Source organism: Nomascus leucogenys, chromosome 11 (genome assembly GCF_006542625.1).
Source record: "Nomascus leucogenys isolate Asia chromosome 11, Asia_NLE_v1, whole genome shotgun sequence".
NCBI lineage: Eukaryota > Metazoa > Chordata > Mammalia > Primates > Hylobatidae > Nomascus > Nomascus leucogenys.
The window spans coordinates 66,939,204-66,965,608 of record NC_044391.1 but is presented as its reverse complement, the minus strand read 5'-3'; the positions used below and the strand labels follow the sequence as shown (position 1 = coordinate 66,965,608).

Here is a 26,405-nt window from a genome sequence, read left to right as displayed (position 1 = left end):
GATAGTACAATGGCAGGTAATAATTATTCATTATTTGGCTTTACTAAAGTCCGTATTGCTTCTACTATACTTCTTAATACCAGGTTATTTACAAGAAATTTCAAATTCCCTGCATTGTTCCAGAACTAAATTCAACAATAAGTGCTAATTCAACAAATGCTGACATGTGTACGCCAAAATACGTTACCTTCAATTCAAAGGTAAGTTTCCTGATCCTTTGCAGATGAAACAAGCATTTTTATTAAGGACATTCTATTTCTCACACTTGTAATTGCACTGGTTTGAACATATTAGTTCTCAAAAGAACACATGATACCATCGCTTCCAGATTACACATCTATGTAGAGATCCTTGAGAGATATACAAATATTTTATTTTACACTCTGTCTTACCATTAAGCATTCTCTGTTAAAATCCCATTCTGGATAATTGTCTCAGCTTTTCCTGTGTAGAGTGCTAGGTGATACTTCAAAAACAGACTAATAACATCCTTAGCCCCCTTCTTCTGGTGATGATAGAAAGGAATACTGCAGAATTCCTCAGCTTGCACAGTTGAAATATAGATGCCACCACAAACTGGCACTTAAAAAACTCTCATACTATTAAAATATTGTTGATACAATGGGAAACAGAGGATTATGGAGTCAGTCAGGCTTGGATTTGAATCCTCAGGCAAGTCACCCAACCCCTTGAGTAAAAATAAGGATTCTATTCTGTATCTTACAAGGTTTTGTTAGAATGTGCCTGGCATAGTGCATCAGCAGAGTTAGGGCATAAGATAGGTTAGTTTTCACTTCTTTTTGCATAGGAAGTTAGATTGAGTTTGAGAGTTTCAAAGAGCCTTATCTAAGAAAACTAAATAGATCACGATCTTTCTCTTTCTCTGTAATTGTAAGGATATAGCCAAAGTAGTGCAATATGGAACAGATTTTCTTTACAGAGGTTATCTTTTAAGTCCGATTCCATGCACCTGATGTAGAGCAAAGAGCAGTAAATTAGAGGTGGGAGTGCTGGGCCAGTCGCCTGACCTGTTGGAGGGAGCCAGAACAGCCACAGTCTGCTTACTGCTTGGGATTGCTGTGGGGACCCAGCAAGCTATCCTAGGAAGAGTGCCATGTAACTGGTTCATGCTGTATAAACAGGGGGTGTTGTATACCTGGAGTATATAAAATACGCCATAGGTGAGCCAAATCCGAAGTCCCTCTGTGACAAGTGGCTAATGGCTCAAGCTAGATAAGCTGTCTTAGAAAAGCTGCTTCTATTTTAGAGATCAAAACCTTCCTAATAACCGAATAATCCAGGGATTCTGAAGAGCTGTCAGATAAAAAGACAGCTCAGAAATACTGGAGCTGTGTCATTTTTATGGTAAAAGTGTTTTTCCTAATGTCTGTTCTTTTCTCTCAAATAGACCGTGTATGCTTTACCCACCATTGCATTTGCATTTGTCTGCCACCCGTCAGTCCTGCCAATTTACAGTGAGCTTAAAGAGTAAGAAATTTGTTTAATTTTTTTATCTTAATTGTTTTACATTCCCTCATTAATAGGCAAGTATGCAATTAAAATAAACAGACTTGTCTAATGAACGTCAGAGGATTCATCACCTAGCTTCAACATTTACTCTCATTGTGCCATTCTTAAGCATTGTATTTTAAGAAACAAGAAAGCAAGAAAAATCAGAAACTTGCAGTATTTTGGGGGGCCATAAACATAAAAAGTAGTCAACCATGTGGGCTTTTTCATTAATTTGGTTTTTCAAATATTGTATCATCGAGGAAAGTTTAAGTATTTGTGTTGCTTTCCATTACGTATGCGTATTTTGCAAGTGGGTGATAATCTTCAGATTTATCTGTAAACTGCTAAATACATCATCTCTGATTTGCATGTGGGTTTGGGTGAAAAGGCTAGTAAATCAGACAATAAGAAATCAGTGTTAAGACCACAAACTAGGAAAAGAGAATATTGCTGTTCATTTTTAACTATTAAGAAAATCAAGTGGATGATAACCTTCAGATTTATCTGTAAACTGCTAAATCCATTGTTTTTATTTGCCTGTGGGTTTGGGTGAAAAGGCTAGTAAATCAGACAATAAGAAATCAATGTTAAGACCACAAACTAGGAAAAGAGAATATTCCTTTTCATTTTTAACTATTAAGAAAATTCTATGGATTCATTGATTTATTTTTGATTGCTAGTTTTGAGAAAATTAAGGCCTGCTTATAAACTTCTTCATGTCTCTTTTTAGCCTATGGTTATCAAACATAAACAAAAATAGTCACCATAGCGTATCTTAAAAACTTAGAAAAGATAGACAATATTGGTATTTATTTCCAGTTTGAAACAAAGTTGATGTCATTTAGCATTGAATCCACTCATATATCCTTGGCATCTTTTAATAGTTCAGCTTTTAGTTTTAGTTTTTAATTTTCTCAAGCATATACTTCTCAATTTTTATTTTATTTTATTTTATTTTTTGAGACAGAATCTCCCTCTGTCACCCAGGCTGTAGTGCTATGGTGTGATCTCAGCTCACTGCAGTCTCAACTTCCCAGGGTCAAGCAATCCTCCCACCTCAGCCTCTCAGGTAGCTGGAACTACAGGCACATGCCCCCACGCCCAGCTAACTTTTGTATTTTCTGTAGACACAGAGTTTCACCATGTTGCCCAGGCTGGTCTTGAACTCCTGAGCTCAGGTGATCTGCCTGCCTCAGCCTCCCAAAGTGCTGGGATTATAGGCGTGAGCCGGCGTGCCCAGCCTACTTCTCTGTTTTTGTTGTTTTCCATACTCCCGTGGCATCCCAGATTCCTTGTTATGACATAACCAAATGTTATGATTATCAGTGGTCTGTTATTTATTGAATACAAGTCTTGCAGATTAATTGTTTGGGGAGTTAGAGAAACTTAGAGGGTCATCCCAACCCCAGAGTGAACTTGACCTGAGAGATGGAGCCCTTCATCATTCCAGCTGTGATCTCTTGGGCACTTGGTGCGCTGGAGACCTACAGATTTCCAGGTGCATCCCTGAGGCCACCCAATGGGAAAATCAGAACCTGAAACAGCAGCTTTAGAGACAGAACACCTGAGGTCAGTTCCAGCTCTGCCACTAATCTCTGGAGCAAGGAGAACGGCATTGATTTTTTTCTGTCTTTTTTCCTTTGCCCAGCTAGTGTGGAGATAATATCAAGCACAAATATTAAAAAAATGCTGTTTGCCCTTCCGATGAGAACTCGATATTCTTTTTTTTTCTAATTTTATTATTATTATACTTTAAGTTTTAGGGTACGTGTGCACAATGCACAGGTTTTTTACATATGTATACATGTGCCATGTTGGTGTGCTGCACCCATTAACTCGTCATTTAGCATTAGGTATATCTCCTAATGCTATCCCTCCCCCCTCCCCCCACCCCACAACAGTCCCCGGGGTGTGATGTTCCCCTTCCTGTGTCCATGTGTTCTCATTGTTCAATTCCCACCTATAAGTGAGAACATGCGGTGTTCAGTTTTTTATCCTTCCGATAGTTTGCTGAGACTGATGGTTTCCAGTTTCATCCATGTCCCTAAAAAGGACATGAGCTCATCATTTTTTATGGCTGCATAGTATTCCATGGTGTATATGTGCCACATTTTCTTAATCCAGTCTATCCTTGTTGGACATTTGGGTTGGTTCCAAGTCTTTGCTATTGTGAATAGTGTCGCAATAAACATATGTGTGCATGTGTCTTTATAGCAGCATGATTTAAAATCCTTTGGGTATATACCCAGTAATGGGATGGCTGGGTCAAATGGTATTTCTAGTTCTAGATCCCTGAGGAATCGCCACACTGACTTCCGCAATGGTTGAACTAATTTACAGTCCCACCAACAGTGTAAAAGTGTTCCTATTTCTCCACATCCTCTGCAGCACCTGTTGTTTCCTGACTTTGTAATGATGGCCATTCTAACTGGTGTGAGATGGTATCTCATTGTGGTTTTGATTTGCATTTCTCTGATGGCCAGTGATGATGAGCATTTTTTCATGTGTTTTTGGCTACATAAATGTCTTCTTTTGAGAAGTGTCTGTTCATATCCTTCGCCCACTTTTTGATGGGGTTGTTTTTTTCTTGTAAATTTGTTTGAGTTCATTGTAGATTCTGGATATTAGCCCTTTGTCAGATGAGTAGGTTGCAAAAATTTTCTCCCATTCTGTAGGTTGCCTGTTCACTCTGATGGTAGTTTCTTTTGCTGTGCAGAAGCTCTTTAGTTTAATTAGATCCCATTTGTCAATTTTGGCTTTTGTTGCCATTGCTTTTGGTGTTTTAGACATGAAGTCCTTGCCCATGCCTATGTCCTGAATGGTATTGCCTAGGTTTTCTTCTAGGGTTTTTATGGTTTTAGGTCTGACATGTAAGTCTTTAATCCATCTTGAATTAATTTTCATATAAGGTGTAAGGAAGGGATCCAGTTTCAGCTTTCTACATATGGCTAGCCAGTTTTCCCAGCACCATTTATTAAATAGGGAATCCTTTCCCCATTTCTTGTTTTTGTCAGGTTTGTCAAAGATCAGATGGCTATAGATAATGCGGCATTATTTCTGAGGGCTCTGTTCTGTTCCATTGATCTGTATCTCTGTTTTGGTACCAGTACCATGCTGTTTTGGTTACTGTAGCCTTGTAGTATAGTTTGAAGTCAGGTAGCGTGATGCCTCCAGCTTTGTTCTTTTGGCTAAGGATTGCCTTGGCAATGCAGGCTCTTTTTTGGTTCCATATGAACTTTCAAGTAGTTTTTTCCAATTCTGTGAAGAAAGTCATTGGTAGCTTGATGGGGATGGCATTGAATCTATAAATTACCTTGGGCAGTATGGCCATTTTCACGATATTGATTCTTCCTACCCATGAGCATGGAATGTTCTTCCATTTGTTTGTATCCTCTTTTGTTTCATTGAGCAGTGGTTTGTAGTTCTCCTTGAAGAGGTCCTTCACATCCCTTGTTAAGTTGGATTCCTAAGGTATTTTACTCTCTTTGAAGCAATTGTGAATGGGAATTCACTCATGATTTGGCTCTCTGTTTGTCTGTTATTGGTGTATAAGAATGCTTGTGATTTTTGTACATTGATTTTGTATCCTGAGACTTTGCTGAAGTTCCTTATCAGCTTAAGGAGATTTTGGGCTGAGACAATGGGGTTTTCTAGATATACAATCATGTCATCTGCAAACAGGGACAATTTGACTTCCTCTTTTCCTAGTTGAATACCCCTTATTTCCTTCTCCTGCCTGATTGCCCTGGCCAGAACTTCCAACACTATGTTAAATAGGAGTGGTGAGAGAGGGCATCCCTGTCTTGTGCCAGTTTTCAAAGGGAATGCTTCCAGTTTTTGCCCATTCAGTATGATATTGGCTGTGGGTTTGTCATAGATAGCTCTTACTATTTTGAGATACATCCCATCAATACCTAATTTCTTGAGAGTTTTTAGCATGAATGGTTGTTGAATTTTGTCAAAGGCCTTTTCTGCATCTATTGAGATAATCATGTGGTTTTTGTCTTTGGTTCTGTTTATATGCTGGATTACATTTATTGATTTGCATATGTTGAACCAGCCTTGCATCCCAGGGATGAAGCCCACTTGATCATGGTGGATAAGCTTTTTGATGTGCTGCTGGATTCGGTTTGCCAGTATTTTCTTGAAGATTTTTGCATCAATGTTCATCAAGGATATTGGTCTAAAATTCTCTTTTTTGGTTGTGTCTCTGCCCGGCTTTGGTATCAGGATGATGCTGGCCTCATAAAATGAGTTAGGGAGGATTCCCTCTTTTTCTATTGATTGGAATAGTTCAGAAGGAATGGTACCAGCTCCTCCTTGTACCTCTGGTAGAATTCGGCTGTGAATCCATCTGGTCCTGGACTTTTTTTGGTTGGTAAGCTACTGATTATTGCCACAATTTCAGAACCTGTTACTGGTCTATTCAGAGATTCAACTTCTTCCTGGTTTAGTCTTGGGAGGGTGTATGTGTCGAGGAATTTATCCATTTCTTCTAGATTTTCTAGTTTATTTGCATAGAGGTGTTTGTAGTATTCTCCGATGGTAGTTTGTATTTCTGTGGGATCGGTGGTGATATCCCCTTTATCATTTTTTATTGCGTCTATTTGATTCTTCTCTCTTTTCTTCTTTATTAGTCTTGCTAGTGGACTATCGATTTTGTTGATCTTTTCAAAAAACCAGCTCCTGGATTCATTGATTTTTCTTGAAGGGTTTTTTGTGTCTCTATGTCCTTCAGTTCTGCTCTGGTTTTAGTTATTTCTTGCCTTCTGCTAGCTTTTGAATGTGTTTGCTCTTGCTTTTCTAGTTCTTTTAATTGTGATGTTAGGTTGTCAATTTTGGATCTTTCCTGCTTTCTCTTGTGGACATTTAGTGCTGTAAATTTCCCTCTACACACTACACTGAATGTGTCCCAGAGATTCTGGTATGTTGTGTCTTGGTTCTTATTGGTTTCAAAGAACATCTTTATTTCTGCCTTCACTTCGTTATTTACCCGGTAGTCACTCAGGAGCAGGTTGTTCAGTTTCCATGTAGTTGAGTGGTTTTGAGTGAGTTTCTTAATCCTGAGTTCTAGTTTGATTGCAGTGTGGTCTGAGAGACAGTTTGTTATAATTTCTGTTCTTTTACATTTGCTGAAGAGAGCTTTACTTCCAACTATGTGGTCAATTTTGGAATAGGTGTGGCGTGTTGCTGAAAAAAATGTATATTCTGTTGATTTGGGGTGGAGAGTTCTGTAGATGTCCATTAGGTCCACTTGGTGCAGAGCTGAGTTCAATTCCTGGGTATCCTTGTTAACTTTCTGTCTCGTTGATCTGTCTAATGTTGACAGTGGGGTGTTAAAGTCTCCCATTATTATTGTGAGGGAGTCTAAGTCTCTTTGTAGGTCACTCAGGACTTGCTTTATGAATCTGGGTGCTCCTGTATTGGGTGCATATATACTTAGGATAGTTAGCTCTTCTTGCTGAATTGATCCCTTTACCATTATGTAATGGCCTTCTTTGTCTCCTTTGATCTTTGTTGGTTTAAAGTCTGTTTTATCAGAGACTAGGATTGCAACCTCTGCCTTTTTTTGCTTTCCATTTGCTTGGTAGATCTTCCTCCATCCCTTTATTTTGAGCTTATGTGTGTCTGTGCACATGAGATGGGTTTCCTGAATACAGCACACTGATGGGTCTTGACTCTTTATCCAATTTGCCAGTCTGTCTCTTTTAATTGGAGCATTTAGCCCATTTACATTTAAAGTTAATATTGTTATGTGTGAATTTGGTCATTTGGTCCTGTCATTATGATGTTAGCTGGTTATTTTGCTCGTTAGTTGATGCAGTTTCTTCCTAGGCTCGGTGGTCTTTACATTTTGGCATGTTTTTGCAGTGGCTGGTACTGGTTGTTCCTCTCCATGTTTAGTGCTTCCTTCAGGAGCTCTTGTAGGGCAGGCCTGGTGGTGACAAATTCTCTCAGCATTTGCTTGTCTGTAAAGTATTTTATTTCTCCTTCACTTATGAAGCTTAGTTTGTCTGGATATGAAATTCTGGGTTGAAAATTCTTTTCTTTAAGAATGTTGAATATTGGCCCCCACTCTCTTCTGGCTTGTAGAGATTCTGCCAAGAGATCCGCTGTTAGTCTGATGGGCTTCCCTTTGTGGATAACCCGACCTTCCTCTCTGGCTGCCCTTAACATTTTTTCCTTCATTTCAACTTTGGTGAATCTGACAATTATGTGTCTTGGAGTTGCTCTTCTCGAGGAGTGTCTTTGTGGCGTTCTCTGTATTTCCTGAATTTGAATGTTGGCCTGCCTTGCTAGATTGGGGAAGTTCTCCTGGATAATATCCTGCAGAGTGTTTTCCAACTTGGTTCCATTCTCCCCGTCACTTTCAGGTACACCAATCAGACGTAGATTTGGTCTTTTCATGTAGTCCCATATTTCTTGGAGGCTTTGTTCATTTCTTTTTATTCTTTTTTCTCTAAACTTCCCTTCTCACTTCATTTCATTCATTTTGTCTTCCATCACTGATACTCTTTCTTCCAGTTGATCACATCGGCTCCTGAGGCTTCTGCATTCTTCACATAGTTCTCAAGCCTTGGCTTTCAGCTCCATCAGCTCCTTTAAGGACTTCTCTGCATCGGTTATTCTAGTTATCCATTCGTCTAATTTTTTTTCACAGTTTTTAATTTCTTTGCCATTGGTTTGAATTTCCTCCTGTAGCTCGGAGTAGTTTGATTGTCTGAAGCCTTCTTCTCTCAACTCGTCAAAGTCCTTCTCCGTCCAGCTTTGTTCCGTTGCTGGTGAGGAGCTGCGTTCCTTTGGAGGAGGAGAGGTGCTCTACTTTTTAGAGTTTCCAGTTTTTCTGCTCTGTTTTTTCCCCATCTTTGTGGTTTTATCTACTTTTGGTCTTTGATGATGGTGACATACAGAAGGGTTTTTGGTGTGGATGTCCTTTCTATTTGTTAGTTTTCCTTCTACCAGACAGGACCCTCAGCTTCAGGTCTGTTGGAGTTTGCTAAAGGTCCACTCCAGACCCTATTTGCCTGGGTATCAGCAGCAGTGGCTGTAGAACAGTGGTAGCTGTAGAACAGTGGATCTTGGTCAACTGCAAATGCTGCTGCCTGATCATTCCTCTGGAAGTTTTGTCTCAGAGGAGTACCTGGCCCTGTGAGGTGTCAGTCTGCCCCTACTGGGGGGTGCCTCCCAGTTAGGCTGCTTGGGGGTCAGGGACCCACTTGAGGAGGCAGTCTGCCCATTCTCAGATGTCCAGCTGCATGCTGGGAGAACCACTACTCTCTTCAAAGCTGTCAGACAGGGACATTTAAGTCTGCAGAGGTTACTGCTGTCTTTTTGTTTGTCTGTGCCTTGCCCCCAGAGGTGGAGCCTATAGAGGCAGGCAGGCCTCCTTGAGCTGTGGTGGGCTCCACCCAGTTGGAGCTTCCCAACTGCTTTGTTTACCTAGTCAAGCCTGGGCAATGGCAGGCGCCCCTCCCCAAGCCTTGCTGCTGCCTTGCAGTTTGATCTCAGACTGCTGTGCTAGCAATCAGTGAGACTCTGTGGGCGTAGGACCCTCCAAGCCAGGTGTGGGATATAATCTCCTGGTGTGCCATTTTTTAAGCCCGTTGGAAAAGTGCTGTATTAGGGTGGGAGTGACCTGATTTTCCAGGTGCCGTCTGTCACCCCTTTCTTTGACTAGGAAAGGGAACTCCCTGACCCCTTGTGCTTCCCAAGTGAGGCAATGCCTCACCCTGCTTCGGCTCACACACAGTGCGCTGCACCCACTGTCCTGCACCCACTGTCTGGCACTCCCTAGTGAGATGAACCCAGTACCTCAGATGGAAATGCAGAAATCACCCGTCTTCTGCGTCGCTCATGCTGGGAGCTGTAGACTGGAGCTGTTCCTATTCAGCCACCTTGGCTCCCCCACTTCTCGATATTCTTTTAAAAGAATGGGGAAGAATGCTAACTGGAGTGTAGTTCCATAGATCTCACCCTCAATACCAATTCAGTATAAGAGAGGTTATTTTCAATTGGCATAACTGCCAGGGGTAATTTCAGCTGCTCAGATCTTCCCTAACCTGATAGAAGCAAAGTTTAATTAGTATTCTTCAATGTTAACACTGGTGCTTAAATTCAGTGGTATATGATTTTTAATTTTCAACATGTATTTGTTTTTAGCCGATCACAGAAAAAAATGCAGATGGTTTCAAACATCTCCTTTTTCGCCATGTTTGTTATGTACTTCTTGACTGCCATTTTTGGCTACTTGACATTCTATGGTAAGTAATTCCTACTGGTACATAAATATAAGTATTTGTAAACAAGTTAGTAAAAATTAGTGTTGAAATAACTTTTAACATAAAGGGCAAAGAAAGCAACAAATCCATTGGTTTTTCTAGTTTTTTCTTCTACTTAAAGCAATGGTGATCTTTACATGTTCATGCAGACTGCCAAATAAAATAATTACTAAAACAATATTTATAATTTTTTTCTCCTAACAGTGTCCTTAAAAGAAATTGCATTTTAGAAGCATTTTAGAAGCATGCAACTAAGTACATATTTACTGAGGAAGGTTTAAAACTACATCAGAAAAGGCTTTCCTAATTGACACTGCAAATTGGGTCAGATTCCATTAATAGAATGGAGAGACACAGACAGATGCTGAAAGTGAGAAAGAGCAGAGTGCTACACTCATGACACTCTGAGTTAATTAAAAATGAAACTTCTAATTGTTCACTGGAAGTCGGAGCCTTGCAAAGATCCAAAGGGATGATAGAAAGTTATAAAAAATGAAATCTGAAAAAGGGAACAAGTTTTCATATGTAACTTTTACTGACCCTTAATGAACAGTTTACCAGCTTTTACTGCTTCTTCATCCTCTCTCTTATTCAAATTATCCTGAAGCTTTATTTAACATCTTTCATTATCTTTATAATTGGGGACCTAATTTAAATATATATATGTGTGTCTGTATATATATATATGTATATGTATGTATTTCACAATCTTCTCTACTAAATAATAATTCTTTGGGACTTTTTTTCATAAACACAAATGTCTCAAAATTAAATACATTTAAAAATTATTAATTCAGCCTGGAGAAAAAGGCTACTCTGATTATACAGATGTTATTATCGTTTTCACTAGCAATAGAGAATAGCATTGTCTAATGAATTCATAAATACCATATTTAATTTTTACATAAAAATGGTGTTGCTAAGGTGCATACAGAGTTGCAGGGCTGGAGTGGGTACAGGGAGAGAGAGGCAGAGAACTTAATGTTAGTTGAAGTCTCACTGTTGTCTTGTTGAAGCTATAATTTTTCTTTGTAAATGCATTTTTTTCACACAGAATAGAACACCAACACTTTTATTGCTCTTGGATTAAATAAGGCTTAGCTATTTTTAAGTGGTTAGTTATTTTGAATTAAGGAAATTAGAACTAGTGAGATTTGTATTATAACTTATGGTTCTTTTTTGGAAACTGAGACCAAGCTCTATGGTACAGATTAGCATTTGAATTCCATGCTGAGGACCTTGAGACTAGTGCAGTGAGAGGCCCTTGCAGGAGACAGGAGGGGAAATTACCTCTTGTCAAAAGAGTGAGCAGTTTCATACTCTATGTAACTGCCATTCTAGCTTTGTTAGTCTTTGAAATAACACTTTCTGAAGTTCTGGATTGAGAAAAAGTTCAAAAGTAGTACATAAGGCCCTGTGCGGTGGCTTGCACCTGTGATCCCAGCATTTTGGGAGGCCAAGGTAGGTGGATAGCTTGAGCCCAGGAGTTTGAGACCAGCCTGGGCAACAATAATGAGACCCCCATCTCTGCAAAAAAAAAAAAAATTAGCCGAGCATGGTGGCACACGCCTGTAGTCCCGGCTACTCGGGAGGCTGAGGCAGGAGGATTGCTTGTGCCCATGAAGCAGAGGTTGCAGTGAGCCAAGATGGCACTATGGCAACCACACTCCAGCCTGGGTGATAGAGCAAAACCCTGTCTCAACACACACACACACACACACACACACACAGTAGTACATAAACTAATTTTTTTTTTTTTTTACAAGAACAACATACATGAAAGAGTGGAATTATTTCCTGATGGTGAAATTTCAACTAGTGTCTCTGCTGCTTGGCCACTTGAAGTTGACTTAACAAGAGAAGAGTTTGAAACAAGCTCCAAGGTGGCTTGTAGCACCCCCCACCCCACCCCCTCCCTGAGCAAGCCTGTGGCAGTTTGGTGTGGTTTGAAGAGGGGAGGGAAAGTCTAGATTAAGTGCAGCTCTGCGTTTCAACTGTATGTTTCATTTTCAAGCCCAGCGTACTCCTAGGTTTAATTTAGTCTGAATTAAGCATTCCCACTCCATGTAGCTTCTTCCAGTGATTACTTTAAATTCCTTTGCTAAGTCCCGTATGCGCAGTGGAGCATGTCTTACACAGATTTTTCTTTCCAACTTAATTGTTTTAATAGACATTTCAAAACATTGCTTTTCTCGCCTTTTAGTTTACAAATTCTTTGTTGTTCAGAAAAACTGTCATTCAGCTATATACTTTGTCTCCTTTTAAAACCCTCTTGCTTTTCCCTCATTTTAGACAACGTGCAGTCAGACCTCCTTCACAAATATCAGAGTAAAGATGACATTCTCATCCTGACAGTGCGGCTGGCTGTCATTGTTGCTGTGATCCTCACAGTGCCGGTGTTATTTTTCACGGTGAGTAAGGTCCTCAGTGCAATATGAGAAAAGCTGAGGTCTCGGCTTTCCTTCTGCCTGCAGGAGCCCATTGCAGAGAAAGCCTGCCCCAGGTAACTTTCCTGGGTTATTGAATCTGCATCTGGGAAAGATCCCAAGACTCGGTTCAGGCTCTTTGAAGAGCAAGTGGCATTCAGTGCGTCAGGGAGCCTCTAATGCGGAGAATCTCCATTCTAATTAATCTGACCCTGTTCTTTACAAAGAAATGACAATTTCTTCAAATCTCAGTCAGACATGAAGAGAGAATATAAAAAGCAGAAATGAACACTCAAGTCTTAGATAAACCAAAGACAGAAATTACACCCCCCAACAAGAAAACTCTACTACTCATAAATAAAAATACTTTCCCTCTCAAGTCAGGCCCCCGTACTTCCAAAACTGTTAAGCTATCTATAAATTCACTAGGCATTACAAAACATTTCATGAATTCGTGTGCACCAATAAATCAGTTACTCTGCGGAGAAATGTCAATGTTGGCATGCTGTAGGCACTTACAGAATCTTTGTCTTCTTTTCTTGCAGGTTCGTTCATCTTTATTTGAACTGGCTAAGAAAACAAAGTTTAATTTATGTCGTCATACTGTGGTTACCTGCATACTCTTGGTTGTTATCAACTTGTTGGTGATCTTCATACCCTCCATGAAGGATATTTTTGGTGTCGTAGGTATGGCTTCATGACTTTGTGCTTGTCATTCTACAGTAGCTGTTTGGAAGGAAATTTTCACAATAGCAATGCTAAACTTTCTCTTTCTTCTTATTTTACAGGAGTTACATCTGCTAACATGCTTATTTTCATTCTTCCTTCATCTCTTTATTTAAAAATCACAGACCAGGATGGAGATAAAGGAACTCAAAGAATTTGGGTATGTTTCTTGCCAGCCACTCTAACTTTTCTGATTAGTTTTCCATTTAAATTTACAAAATAAATAGTTCACCTCTCTATCAAGACTACTTTCAGTTGCCTTGAAAGGAGGCAGAAACCCTGTAGCTTTGCTACTTGGGAGAGATTTAAAATATCATATCAGAATCTTCTCCTGTCCCTCCAATTATCTTTTCTGGTTTTACTCTTTTTTTGAGATGGAGTCTCACTCTGTCGCCCAGGCTGGAGTGCAGTGGCCCGATCTCAGCTCACTGTAAGCTCCACCTCCCAAGTTCATGCCATTCTCCTGCCTCAGAGAGTAGCTGGGACTACAGGTGCCCGCCACCATGCCTGGCTAATTTTTTTTCTTTTTTCTTTTTTCTTTTTTGTATTTTTAGTAGAGACGGGGTTTCACCATGTCAGCCAGGATGGTCCGGATCTCCTGACCTCGTGATCCGCCCGCCTTAGCCTCCCACAGTGCTGGGATTACAGGCATGAGCCACCGTGCCCAGCCCTCTGATTTTATGTTATTATGCCTCAGCTTTTGTTCTGATCCAGGGCATGACCAGTCAGAAGAATGGACATTCATCCTCCTGTGTCTCTATAGGACAGTGTCTAGTCTTCAGCAAGAGAGGAAGTGACAAGGGACTCACAGATGTTATGCAGTCCACTGTTTCCATATGATTTCTAGTCATGTAACTCCTCCCTACAGCCCAGGGAACATGCAATGCCTTAATTAAAATGTCTGAGTTAGCTTAAATAGTCTTTTTTATTATTTGACAGATATGCTTTGGAACAACAGACCTGGATTCAAAAACTACCTTTCTATATTGGGATTCTTGTTTCCAGGTCTGGTGAAGTTCAAGGGCATCTTGAAGGTGGTGCACTTGGAGACAGTGAGGGAAGCAGGGGTGAAGTGGCTGCTACCTGAGTCCCTTCTGGAGCTCCATTTTGCTTGGTCTTGGAGAAGGCTTCTCAGCTGCCCTCCCAGCTAGTGTAAGCACTGCAATTGTACCTGTTACCTGAGTCAACAGATCCAGATGAGAGGTGTAGGCAGGAGGGTCATCCCTGTGCATTTAGGAAAAGCAGCACTGATGCTAGTAGAGCATCCAGTTCCGCAACATGATCACCCCTGAAGCCTTAATTCCCAAATCCTTCCAAGCCTTATCTGTAGGGGCTTAATGAGGACAGAGAGGAAGAAGCAGTCACTCCGGCACAACAGGACAATATATTCAGATTAAATCTGAAAATGGTGGAGGCCTGCTGCCCATGAATTCTGAGCCTCTCCAATCCTGGTCCCATAATGAAACTAGTAGTAGGGTCTGCCAAATGGCATTAGACAAGGGCTCCATCTGTGTAAGGACCACTGGGAGTTAGACTGGACCCAGGATGGTATGCCATGTGCAGCCATGTCAACCCCCAATTCGCTCCTTTCCTTCCTTAGCTCTTTCTCTTCCTCCAGTTTCCAGTCCAGCCCTGTTGGCTCTCAGAATGCATCATCCTTCTCCCTGCAGTGCTCTCACTGAACATGCTCAAGCTCAAGGAACTTATAATCTTGTGTTCTCTGGACTCTGGATTTAGTAATCTGTATTAGTCTGTTCTCACACTGCTAATAAAGAAATACCTGAGGTTGCTTCCAAGATAGCCGAATAGGAACAGCTGTGGTCTGCAGCTCCCAGCAAGATCGATATAGAAGACGGGTGATTTCTGCATTTCCAACTGAGGTACATGGTTCATCTCATTGGGACTGGTTGGACAGTGGGTGCAGCCCATGGAAGGCAAGTTGAAGCAGGGCAGGGCATCACCTCACCCAGGAAGTGTAAGGGGTCAGGGGATTTACCTTTCCCATCCAAGGGAAGCCATGACAGACTGTAACTGGAGAAACGGTACAACGGTACACTCCTAACCAAATACTGCACTTTTCCCACAGTCTTAGCAACTGGCAGACCAGGAAATACCCTCCTGTGCCTAGCTCAGTGGGTCCCATGCCAATGGAGCCTTGCTCACTGCTAGCGCAACAGTCTAAGATCGACCTGCGACACTGCAGCTTGATGTGGGGAGAGGCATCCAACATTGCTGAGGCTTGAGTAGCTCACAGTGTAAACAAAGAGACCCGGAAGCACGAGCTGGGCAGAGCTCACCGCTGCTCAGCAAGGCCTACTGCCTCTACAGATTCCACCTCTGGAGGCAGGGCATAGCAGAAAAAAAGGCAGCAGACAGCTTTTGCAGACTTAAACGTCCCTGTCTGACAGCTCTGAAGAGAGCAGTGGCTCTCTCAGCATGGCATTCGAGCTCCAAGAACAGACAGACTGCCTCCTCAAGCAGGTCCCTGACCCCCACGTAGCTGGACTGGGAAACACCTCCCATCAGGGGCCGAGAGATACCTCAAACATGCAGGTGCCCCTCTGGGACGAAGCTTCCAGAGGAAGGATCAGGCAGCAATATTTGCTGTTCTGCAGCCTTCGCTGGTGATACCCAGGCAAACAGATTCTGGAGTGGACTTCCAGCAAACTCCAACAAACCTGCAGCTGAGGGGTCTGACTGTGGGAAGGAAAACTAACAAAGAGAAAGCAATAGCATCAACATCAACAAAAAGGACATCCACACCAAATCCCCATCTATTATAGGTCACCAACATCAAAGACCAAAGGTAAATAAAACCACAAAGATGGGGAGAGAAACCAGAGCAGAAAAGCCAAAAATTCCAAAAAACAAGTGCCTCTTCTCCAAAGGATCGCAGCTCCTCGCCAGCAAAGGAACAAAACTAGATGGAGAATGAGTTTGACAAGTTGATAGAAGTAGGCTTCAGAAGTTTGGTAATAACAAACTTCTCTGAGCTAAAGGAGCACATTCTAACCCATCGCAAAGAGGCTGAAAACCATGAAAAAAAAGGTTACATGAATGGCTAACTAGAATAACCAGTGTAGAGAAGACCTCAAATGACCTGATGAAGCTGAAAACCACGGCACAAGAACTTCGAGACTCATGCACAAGCTTCAGTAGCCGATTCAATCAAGTGGAAGAAAGGATATCAGTGACTGAAGATCAAATTAATGAAATAAAGTGAGAAGACAAGAATACAGAAAAAAGAAACGAACAAAGCCTCCAAGAAATATGGGACTATATGAAAAGACCAAATATAAGTTTGATTGGTGTTCCTGAAAGTGACGGGGAGAATGGATCCAAGTTAGAAAACACTCTTCAGGATACTATCAAGGAGAACTTCCCCAGTCTAGCAAGGCAGGCCAACATTCAAATTCAGGAAATACAGAGAACACCACAAAGATACTCCTCAAGAAGAGCAACCCCAAGACACATAATTGTCAGATTCACCAAGGTTGAAATGAAGGAAAAAATGTTAAGGGCAGCCAGAGACAGAGGTTGGGTTACCCACAAAGGGAAGCCCATCGGACTAACAGCAGATCTCTCAGCAGAAACCCTACAAGCCAGAAGGGAGTGGGGGCCAATATTCAACATTATGAAAGAAAAGAATTTTCAACCCAGAATCTCCTATCCAGCCAAACTAAGCTTCATAAGTGAAGGAGAAATAAAATCCTTTACAGACAAGCAAATGCTGAGAGAATTTGTCACCACCAGGCCTGCCTTACAAAAGCTCCTGAAGGAAGCACTAAACATGGAAAGGACCAACCAGTACCAGCCACTGCAAAAACATGCCAAATGGTAAAGACCAGTGATGCTATGAAAAAATTGCATCAATTAACAAGCAAAATAACCAGCTAACATCATAATGACAGGATAAAATTCAAACATAACAATATTAACCTCAAATGTAAATGGGCTAAATGCCCCAATTAAAAGACAGAGAAAGGCAAATTTGATAGAGTCGAGAACCACCAGTGTGCTATATTGAGGAGACCCATCTCATGTGCAAAGATGCACATAGGCTCAAAATAAAGGGATGGAGGAAGATCTACCAAGCAAATGGAAAGAAAAAAAAAAAAAAGCAGGACTTGCCATCCTAGTCTCTGATAAACCAGACTTTAAACCAACAAAGATCAAAAGAGATAAAGAGGGCCACTACATAGTGGTAAAGGGATCAATTCACCAAGAAGAGCTAACTATTCTAAATATATATGCACCCAATACAGGAGCACCCAGATCCATAAAGCAAGTCGTTAGAGACCTACAAAGAGACTTAGACTCCCACATGATAATAATGGGAGACTTTAACACCCCACTGTCAATATTAGACAGATCAACGAGACAGAAGGTTATCAAGGATATCCAGGACTTGAACTCAGCTCTGCACCAAGCAGACCTCATAGACATCTACAGAACTCTCCACCCAAAATCAAGACAATATGCATTCTTCTCAGCACCACATTGCACTTATTCTAAAATTGGCCACAAAATTGGTAGTAAAACACTCCTCCACAAATGTAAAAGAACAGAAATCCCAACAAACTGTCTCTCAGACACAGTGCAATCAAACTAGAACTGAGGATTAAGAAACTCACTCAAAACCACATGGAAACTGAACAACCTGCTCCTGAATGACTACTGGGTAAATAACAAATTGAAGGCAGAAATAAAGATATTCTTTGAAACCAATGAGAACCAAGACACAACATACCAGAATCTCTGGGACACATTTAAAGCAGTGTGTACAGGGAAATTTATAGCACTAAATGCCTTCAAGAGAAAGCAAGGAAGATCTAAAATCGACACCCTTACATCACAATTAAAAGAACTAGAGAAGCAAGAGCAAACAAATTCAAAAGCTAGCAGAAGGCAAGAAATAACTAAGATCAGAGCAGAACTGAAGGAGAGAGAGACACAAAAAAACCTTCAAAAAATCAATGAATCCAGGAGCTGGTTTTTTGAAAAGATCAACAAAATCGATAGTCCCCTAGCAAGACTAATAAAGAAGAAAAGAGAGAAGAATCAAATAGACGCAATAAAAAATGATAAAGGGGATATCACCACCGATCCCACAGAAATACAAACTACCATCAGAGAATACTACAAACACCTCTATGCAAATAAACTAGAAAATCTAGAAGAAATGGATAAATTCCTCGACACATACACCCTCCCAAGACTAAACCAGGAAGAAGTTGAATCTCTGAATAGATCAATATCAGGTTCTGAAACTGAGGCAATAAATAATTGCCTACCAACCAAAAACAGTCCAGGACCAGAAGGAATCACAGCCAAATTCTACCAGAAGTACAAAGAGGAGTTGGTACCATTCCGCCTGAAACTATTTCAATCAGTACAAAAGAGGGAATCCTCCCTAACTCATTTTATGAGGCTAGCATCATCCTGTTATCAAAGCCTGGTAGAGGCACAACAAAAAAAGAGAATTTTAGGCCAATGTCCCTGAGGAACATTTATTTGAAAATCCTCAGTAAAATACTGGCAAACCAAATCCAGCAGTACATCAAAAAGCTTATCCACCATGATCAAGTCAGCTTCATGCCTGGGATGCAAGCCTGGTTCAGCATATGCAAATCAATAAATGTAGTCCATCACATAAACAGAACCAATGACAAAAACCACATGATTATCTCAATAGATGCAGAAAAGGCCTTTGACAAAATTCAACAGTGCTTCATGCTAAAACCTCTCAATAAACTAGGTATTGATGGAACATATCTCAAAATAATAAAGAGCTATTTATGACAAACCCACAGCCAATATCATACTGAATGGGCAAAAACTGAAAGCATTCCCTTTGAAAACCGGCACAAGACAAGGATGCCCTCTCTCACCACTCCTATTCAACATAGTGTTGGAAGTTCTGGCTAGGGCAATCAGGCACAAGAAAGAATAAAAAGGATATTCAATTAGGAGAAGAGGAAGTCAAATTGTCTCTGTTTGCAGATGACCTGATTGCATATTTAGAAAACCCCATTGTCTCAGCCCAAAATCTCCTTAAGCTGATAAGGAACTTCAGCAAAGTCTCAGGATACAAAATCAATGTGCAAAAAATCACAAGCATTCCTATACACCAGTAATAGACAAACAACTGATTATGAGTGAAATCCCATTCACATTTACTCTAAAGAGAATAAAATACCTAGGAAGCCAACTCACAAGGGATGTGAAGGACCTCTTCAAGGAGAACTACAAACCACTGCTCAACGAAATTAAAGAGGACACAAACAAATGGAAGAACATTCCATGCTCATGGGTAGGAAGAATCAATATCATGAAAATGGCCATACTGCCCAAGGTAATTTATAGATTCAATGCTATCCCCATCAAGCTACCACTGACTTTCTTCACATAATGGGAAAAAACTACTTTAAAGTTCATATGGAACCAAAAAAGAGCTCTCATAGTCAAGACAATCCTATGCAAAGAGGACAAGCTGGAGACATCATGCTACCCGACTTCAAACTGCACTACAAGGCTACAGTAATGAAAACAGCATGGTACTGGTACCAAAACAGATAATATGGACCAATGGAATAGAACAGAGGCCTCAGAATTAATGCCACACATCTACAACCATCTGATCTTTGACAAACCTGACAAAAATGAGAAATGGGGAAAGTATTCCTTATTTAATAAATGGTGCTGAGAAAACTGGCTAGCCATATGTAGAAAGCTAAAACTGGATCCCTTCCTTACACCGTATACAAAAATTAACTCAAGATGGATTAAAGACTTAAAGGTAAGACCTAACACCATAACAACCCTAGAAGAAAACCTAGGCAATACCATTCAGGACATAGATACGGGCAAAGACTTCATGATTAAAACACAAAAAGCAATGGCAACAAAAGCCAAAATAGACAAGTGGGATCTAATTCAACTAAAGAGCTTCTGCACAGCAAAAGAAACTACCATCAGAGTGAACAGGCAACCTACAGAATGGGAGAAAATCTTTGCAGTCCACCCATCTGACAAAGGGCTAATATCCAGAATCTACAAAGAACTCAAACAAATTTACAAGAATAAAACAACCCCATCAAAAAGTGGGCAAAGGATATGAACAGACACTTCTCAAAAGAAGACATTTATGCAGTCAACAGACACATGAAAAAATGCTCATCATCACTGGTCATCAGAGAAATGCAAATCAAAACCACAATGAGATACCATCTCACGCCAGTTAGAATGGCGATCATTAAAAAGTCAGGAAACAATAGATGCTGGAGAGGATGTGGAGAAATAGAAATGCTTTTACACTGTTGGTGGGAGTGTAAATTAGTTCAACCGTTGTGGAAGACAGTGTGGCGATTCCTCAAGGATCCAGAACTAGAAATACCATTTGACCCAGCAATCCCATTACTGGGTATATACCCAAAGGATTATAAATCATGCCACTATAAAGACACATGCACATGTATGTTTATTGCGGCACTATTCACAATAGCAAAGACTTGGAACCCCAAATGTCCATCAATGATAGACTGGATTAAGAAAATGTGGCACATGTACACCATGGAATACTATGCAGCCATGAAAAAAGGATGAGTTCATGTCCTTTGCAGGGACATGGATGAAGCTAGAAACCATCATTCTCAGCAAACTATCACAAGGACAGAAAACCAAACACTGCATGTTTTCACTCATAGGTGGGAGTTGAACAACGAGAACACATGGACACAGGACAGAGAACATCACACACCAGGGCCTGTCGTGGGGTGGGGGGCCCAGGGAGGGATAGCATTAGGAGAAATGCCTAATATAAATTACAAGTTGATGGGTGCAGCAAACCAACATGGTACATGTATACCTATGTAACAAACCTGCACATTGTGCACATGTACCCTAGAACTTAAAGTATAATAATAAAAAAAAAATACCGGAGACAGGGTAATTTATAAAGGAAAGAGGTTTAATTGACTCACAATTTCACATGACTGGGGAGGCCTCACAATCATAGCGGAGGTCAAACAAGGAGCAAAGTCAAGTCTTACATGGTGGCAGGCAGAGAGCATGTGCAGGGGAACTCCCCTTTATAAAACCATCAGATCTCATGAGATTTATTCACTATCACGAGCACAGCATGGGAAAGACCCGCCCCCAGATTCAATTACCTCCTACCAGGTAACTCCCATGACGTGGGAATTAGGGGAGCTAAAATTCAAGATGAGATTTGGGTAGGGACACAGCCAAACCATATCATCATCTGTCTACCAATGGCCTTCATCAGCCCTTCAGGTAACTTGGTTTTTGACACCTGTTTCCTATTTCACTTAATCAAATCTATTTTGCTTTTGTATGTTTTTTTTCCACTTTTTCAAACAGAAATGTTTGCTTGCCAGTGATAAGCTAGGTTGGTGGGTAATGAATAACAAAATGACCTGGATATTTTCTAAGGCCTTTTTTTCCCCCTTGGTTGTAATCTTAGTTTGAGAGGAGCCATAAGGATACCCAGTTATTTGTAGAATGGATACATACACTTGAGGTGACCATGAAGTCAAAGAATCGGACATAGAGGACTACTCTGCTTAGCTTGGTTTTTTTTTCCTATTTTCCCATCCTTGCAGAATCAGATTCATAAAATTTTAGAAAGATTCTCCCAGTTCAGCCATGGTTGTGACAAACTCCGAATACCAGAGGACACAAAGGGAGAGGAAAAACCGTTCTACTTTTTTTCCCCAGGTACATGTGGAAAATTCTTGCTGCACTGAAAATAACCCTTGCCTTTCTCTTGCTCCAGGCTGCCCTTTTCTTGGGCCTGGGGGTGTTGTTCTCCTTGGTCAGCATTCCCTTGGTCATCTATGATTGGGCCTGCTCATCGAGTAGTGACGAAGGCCACTGAGACCCGCCAAGAAAAAGAAACATCCCTGTTGTCTGCTCAGTCAAGTCCCCACACATCAGCAATCTCTCACCACTTCTTTTGCAAGTTTACAGAAGCAAACAGAAATGTACAGGATACTTAAAATGGAATAACTCTTTGGTTGTAAAACAGAGACATGTTTCTATAATGCTTCATGTCCCTCCAAGATTTGAGATCAATTTAGGGATTGTGAATTTTTTTTTTTTTTCAAATTTCATACAATCATATTTCCCAGTACTTTTCACAATCATTTTGTACCCGTCTAACTCTATGTTTTGTGGCTTCCCGGTCTCCTAGAACTTTGAAAACATGATATGCAATCATGTTTATTTATTATACATCCAGATTCTGAAATAATTTTCCTACTGATGTTCAGCTCACACTATCTGTACCTTTTTAGAAGAGAAAAGAATCTTGAATTGTATATATTTATTTTGCTTTACAGAAAAAAATGGTTTCGTAAATAATTTGCCTATTTTGGTTAACATAGCACACAGAGATAATCATCTGAAAGTTATAGGGCACTGCCACTGCTGAATCAGAGCATGCCCAATATTTGAGGTGGCTCTGATTTCCTGGCAGCTGAGCTCGGGTAGGCCAGTGGCCTAGCTGGTACCACATCTGTCCCCATCCAGAGACATTCTCTGGTAAGTGTTCTCAGCTGAAAAGTGGTTGGGGATGATTCTTACCTTGGTAATTAAATGAAGCTACACATTTCGGTAATCTAGCAAATGAAGTATTGTTTCCCTCTTGGCAACTTGTGTCAGAGTTACTCTGGTCTGAGTAAACTTTCGCTGGGGAAAACCTATGGAACCTACTGCAAAAAGATTGTCCAAAATACCTAAGAAAATACTCCTCTGATGCATTTAGCCTTCAACCCTACCTGTCTTGTTGAAGGGAGAAAAATGTTTTAGTACATTATAGGCCCAGCAGCTTTTATTCATGTCCACCAGCTAGTTGCACAGAGAATCATGTGTACCTAACTAAGGATGATCTAGGATAAGTAACTCCTGTTTTATATTGAGTACTTTAGGGAAGTCTTTAAAAGACTTGTTTTATATCTATAAATCTAGGTTATTACAAATACAAGATTTTTGTACCTTAAATAAGCCTCATTTCTATTTCTTCTTCATTAATTCTCCATCTAGTCTTGTGAAAAAAAAAACCCTCAGAGATAGTCTTTGTGAAGAGCTTCTGACAGAATCACTGAGTACCTTCCTTCCCCCAGATGAGGAAGGCAAGGGGGTCTCAGTGTCTGTGCTGTCTTCTCTTCTTTTCCCCAACCAAGGACTGTGCCATTACTGCCCATCTCAACTGTCCATGCAGGAGGACAGAGTTGCCTGGTACTCTTACCCTAGTCCCTCTCCTAAAGGGAGCACGAGGAAACTGAAGAGACTGAAAAAGAAGAGAGTTTGTAGCTGAAAAAGGAATAGGGATAGCAAGGAAACCCAGAACTGCATTCCCCTAAGCGGGGCCATCCCCTGTGATTGAATTGTCCATAGCTTGCCTATGGTGAGAAATGTGCGTGCTCCGTGAGCTGGTCTCTTGAAACAGGACTTATGTTTCCTCTGTATTCTAGTTGAATTTTCCAAACACATAAGTTCACTGAGCACAGATTTCTTATCCAGAGATAAGTAGAATCTAACCGCAGACTGTTGGCAGAGTTTCCAGGCACTTAGCCGTGTTCCCTTCCTGACTCAAATCCCCAAAGGCCTTCACTCTCACTGAGAATCACACTAATGTCCCATAGATAAGGCAGGCATTGAAGCACCTGTCGTGATCCTCTTGGGGGGAGAATGAAAGGTTATTTCCTGCATTGCATCATCATAGCCTTTAATATAATGCTACAGAATCAAATCCACATTAGAGTTCAGATATTTGGATATGAATACCTAACCTAGCCATATCCATGGCCATCTCTGTCCTTTTCAGCAATGTTTTCCATATTATATTAGCAATGACAAACAGAACAAGCCAAGATTCAGTCAGTTCTTGGGTGCTTGTCTAGAGCACCAAGTAATGAAATAGCCAGGTAGTGGGATGACCTTACCTTTAAAAATGCATAATTTAGTTTGCAAGCTATATTATGCTACTTTCTATTTTCCTCGTTACTTTATAGCAATTCATTTTACACTCACAAAGTCAATTTAGAACCTTATCATTAACTGGGATGTGTAGTGATATTTTTGGGCCTCTGGGTTTCATTTGTCAATACAAGGAATATTTATTTAAAATAGATTTATTTAGAGGGGGCACAGTGTTGTTGATCTGTGTGATACCACACATATTTTTAAAAACCTTTGTATGTTTATCTAAATTTGTTGTTGACTGAATATAATAGACCCTACCATAATTTGTCAAATATCACTGATTAGTTACATCCTTTGTGTGGGATTAGCTGTAAAGTATACTGCTCTTATTCTTATTCAGAATAGTTAATTGGTAGCCAAAAATACATGTATCACAGATGTTAGGTCGAATTGAAACAGCACAGTCAAGTGCTGTGGAAGTTTTTCTGCTAAATTAGTAGATTAAAGAATACTATACCCTAGGCATGGGCAGCAGCACGTTTTCCTTTGGTAGGTAGGATCTCTATACTAGTGAACAGTGCCAGTTTCACACTTTGGATTTAGAACTGTTCTCTAGTTATTGTAGCACAGAATACTGTCAATCCCTAATTTACTTAATGTTACTTATTGGAAGTGGGGCTGATGAAATATGCACAGGAGGGAAATCTACTCTGTTTAGGCACAGGCAGCCCCAGTCTGTAAGGAGGTCATATTCCAAAAGGTTGTCAGTTGGTTGTTTGCAACCTGCAATGTATTTTCCTTTAGAGACCAGGTTATCCATGGTGGTTAGGCCCCTAGAGCAGCTGGAAAAGATGATCAAACCCATAGATTAGCTGAAATCAAATAATGTAATAGGTTTGCCAAAGAATCTAACCATCAAATATAATATTGTTTCCAGGGAGGGTGTTTGTTCAGAGTTGCCTGTTAGTAGAATCTGGACTGTCCATCCCAGCCACATCCCACCTACTGGACAGTAGGGGTAGAGATGCCACCAGACTACAGGTGACCGGAGTGGCCTGAAACATGGTGTCCAGCAAAAATGGGGAGGAATAAGTCCATGACTGCCAGAGAGCCTGGTGGTAGGAGGAGGGTGAAGGAGGGTGAGGGGGCCTCTCATGGGTCAGAAACCTCCAGGGACATCCCTCAGCTTGTACCTCTGCTGTTGTCCGGAGGGTTCAGGCTTGGTCTGCCTTCTTCTGTTTGTCTGACTTTTGGCTCTTATGGTTCATCTCCTGCCCTGCCCACCACAGAAAAGGATGCTACTGCACAGCTTCTCCCATGTACCAGTCATTGAGGCCAGCTCACAGCACTTTTAATGTTTTTAGTGCTAGTAACCATGTTTTAACTCTCCAGGAATCAGCTGGGAGGTTAGAAAACAAGAAAAAAGGAAAAAAAAAAAGCTCTCCACCCACTTTCCTTTTTTACAGTTACACACCCTGTTGAGAAAAAGAAGCACCCAGATGGGTGATGGTGATAGGGCTTGTGGTAGACACAGGTTGTGGTAAGATTCCTCAGTGCTTTGGAGAGCACCTAAGACTGTTACCCTGGAACTGACTGCTTTCTAGAGCTTGATTCATGCCTCTAAGCCAGTGGTTCTCAAAGTATGGCCCCTAGACCAGTAGCATCAGCATCATCGGGGACCTCATCAGAATGCAGATTCTCAGCCCCCTCCCAGACATGGTGAAGTCAGAAGCTCTCAGGGAGGGACTCAGTAAATGATTCTAAAGTGCATCAAGTTTGAGAACCACCCTAAGCCAATGAATCTCCCTTTTACTTCCCATTAGTCCTACCTCACCAGATGATTCCTAGGACTCATGGTGCAAGATACAGGAGCCAGGCTTTAGGGAGGGGAGGAAAGGAGCCTGGCGGCAGAGGTCTCTGCAATGGCAAGAAAGTGAGCGAATCCAGCGCTGCCACCTGGTCATCCCCCTCTCGTTGAAAATACCAGTGCAAGTGCAAATTCCTAAACACAGGCTGCCTGCACTCGGTGTTACCTCGGGCTGAGGCATGATAATATTTTCTTTTTTAAAGCTGTGAGGAAATGAAAGTGAGGGTTTGGTAGGGGCAGGGCAGTTGTGAAGAAATTAAAATAAAAGACCCTTTGTAAATGCAGACTTAGAAGAAATACTGAATTCATGTCAGAAGTTCTCCAGTGTTTGTGTTAATCGTGTGGTGATAATCCTGTCCTTTTAAAGCGAATTCTCTACTGAAAGGTCTGCTCTGCGTAAGGAGATACAAACTGCTGTCAAAAGAATGAAATACTGACTTCCAATTCAGTGGCGCACAGTGTTGGACTATGGCACATTTAGTTGGAGTCGGGGGGAGGTCAGGAATATATTGGATTTTATACCTTAGAGCAAAACCTATTAGTCTCTTTCAGTTTATCAATTTAAATGGCTTTAGGCTTAGAGGGGGTGTAAACTTAAAGAATATAATTCTCCCATTCAAGTTTACAGCAAACATCTAGCCACCTTCC

The 26,405-nt window shown here is 40.9% G+C and overlaps 1 protein-coding gene across 3 annotated transcripts in view; it reads left to right on the top strand.

Annotated features, from left to right (window-relative positions):
- The window catches only part of SLC38A1 (solute carrier family 38 member 1), a 90,703-nt gene extending 64,694 nt beyond the window's left edge, over positions 1 to 26,009 (top strand). Inside the window, exons 11-17 of one of the 3 annotated variants that reach the window (XM_003252256.3) lie at positions 84 to 200; positions 1,409 to 1,488; positions 9,673 to 9,773; positions 12,084 to 12,202; positions 12,763 to 12,904; positions 13,006 to 13,103; positions 21,741 to 26,009. In XM_003252256.3, the coding sequence (XP_003252304.1) occupies positions 84 to 200; positions 1,409 to 1,488; positions 9,673 to 9,773; positions 12,084 to 12,202; positions 12,763 to 12,904; positions 13,006 to 13,103; positions 21,741 to 21,842 (759 nt within the window). In that variant the 3' untranslated portion in view covers positions 21,843 to 26,009. Of the gene's footprint in view, positions 1 to 83; positions 201 to 1,408; positions 1,489 to 9,672; positions 9,774 to 12,083; positions 12,203 to 12,762; positions 12,905 to 13,005; positions 13,104 to 13,948; positions 15,544 to 21,740 lie in introns of those variants that run through there. The other 2 variants (XM_012510700.2, XM_030822680.1) reach the window with 2 other exon arrangements.
- Positions 26,010 to 26,405: the final 396 nt, after the last annotated feature.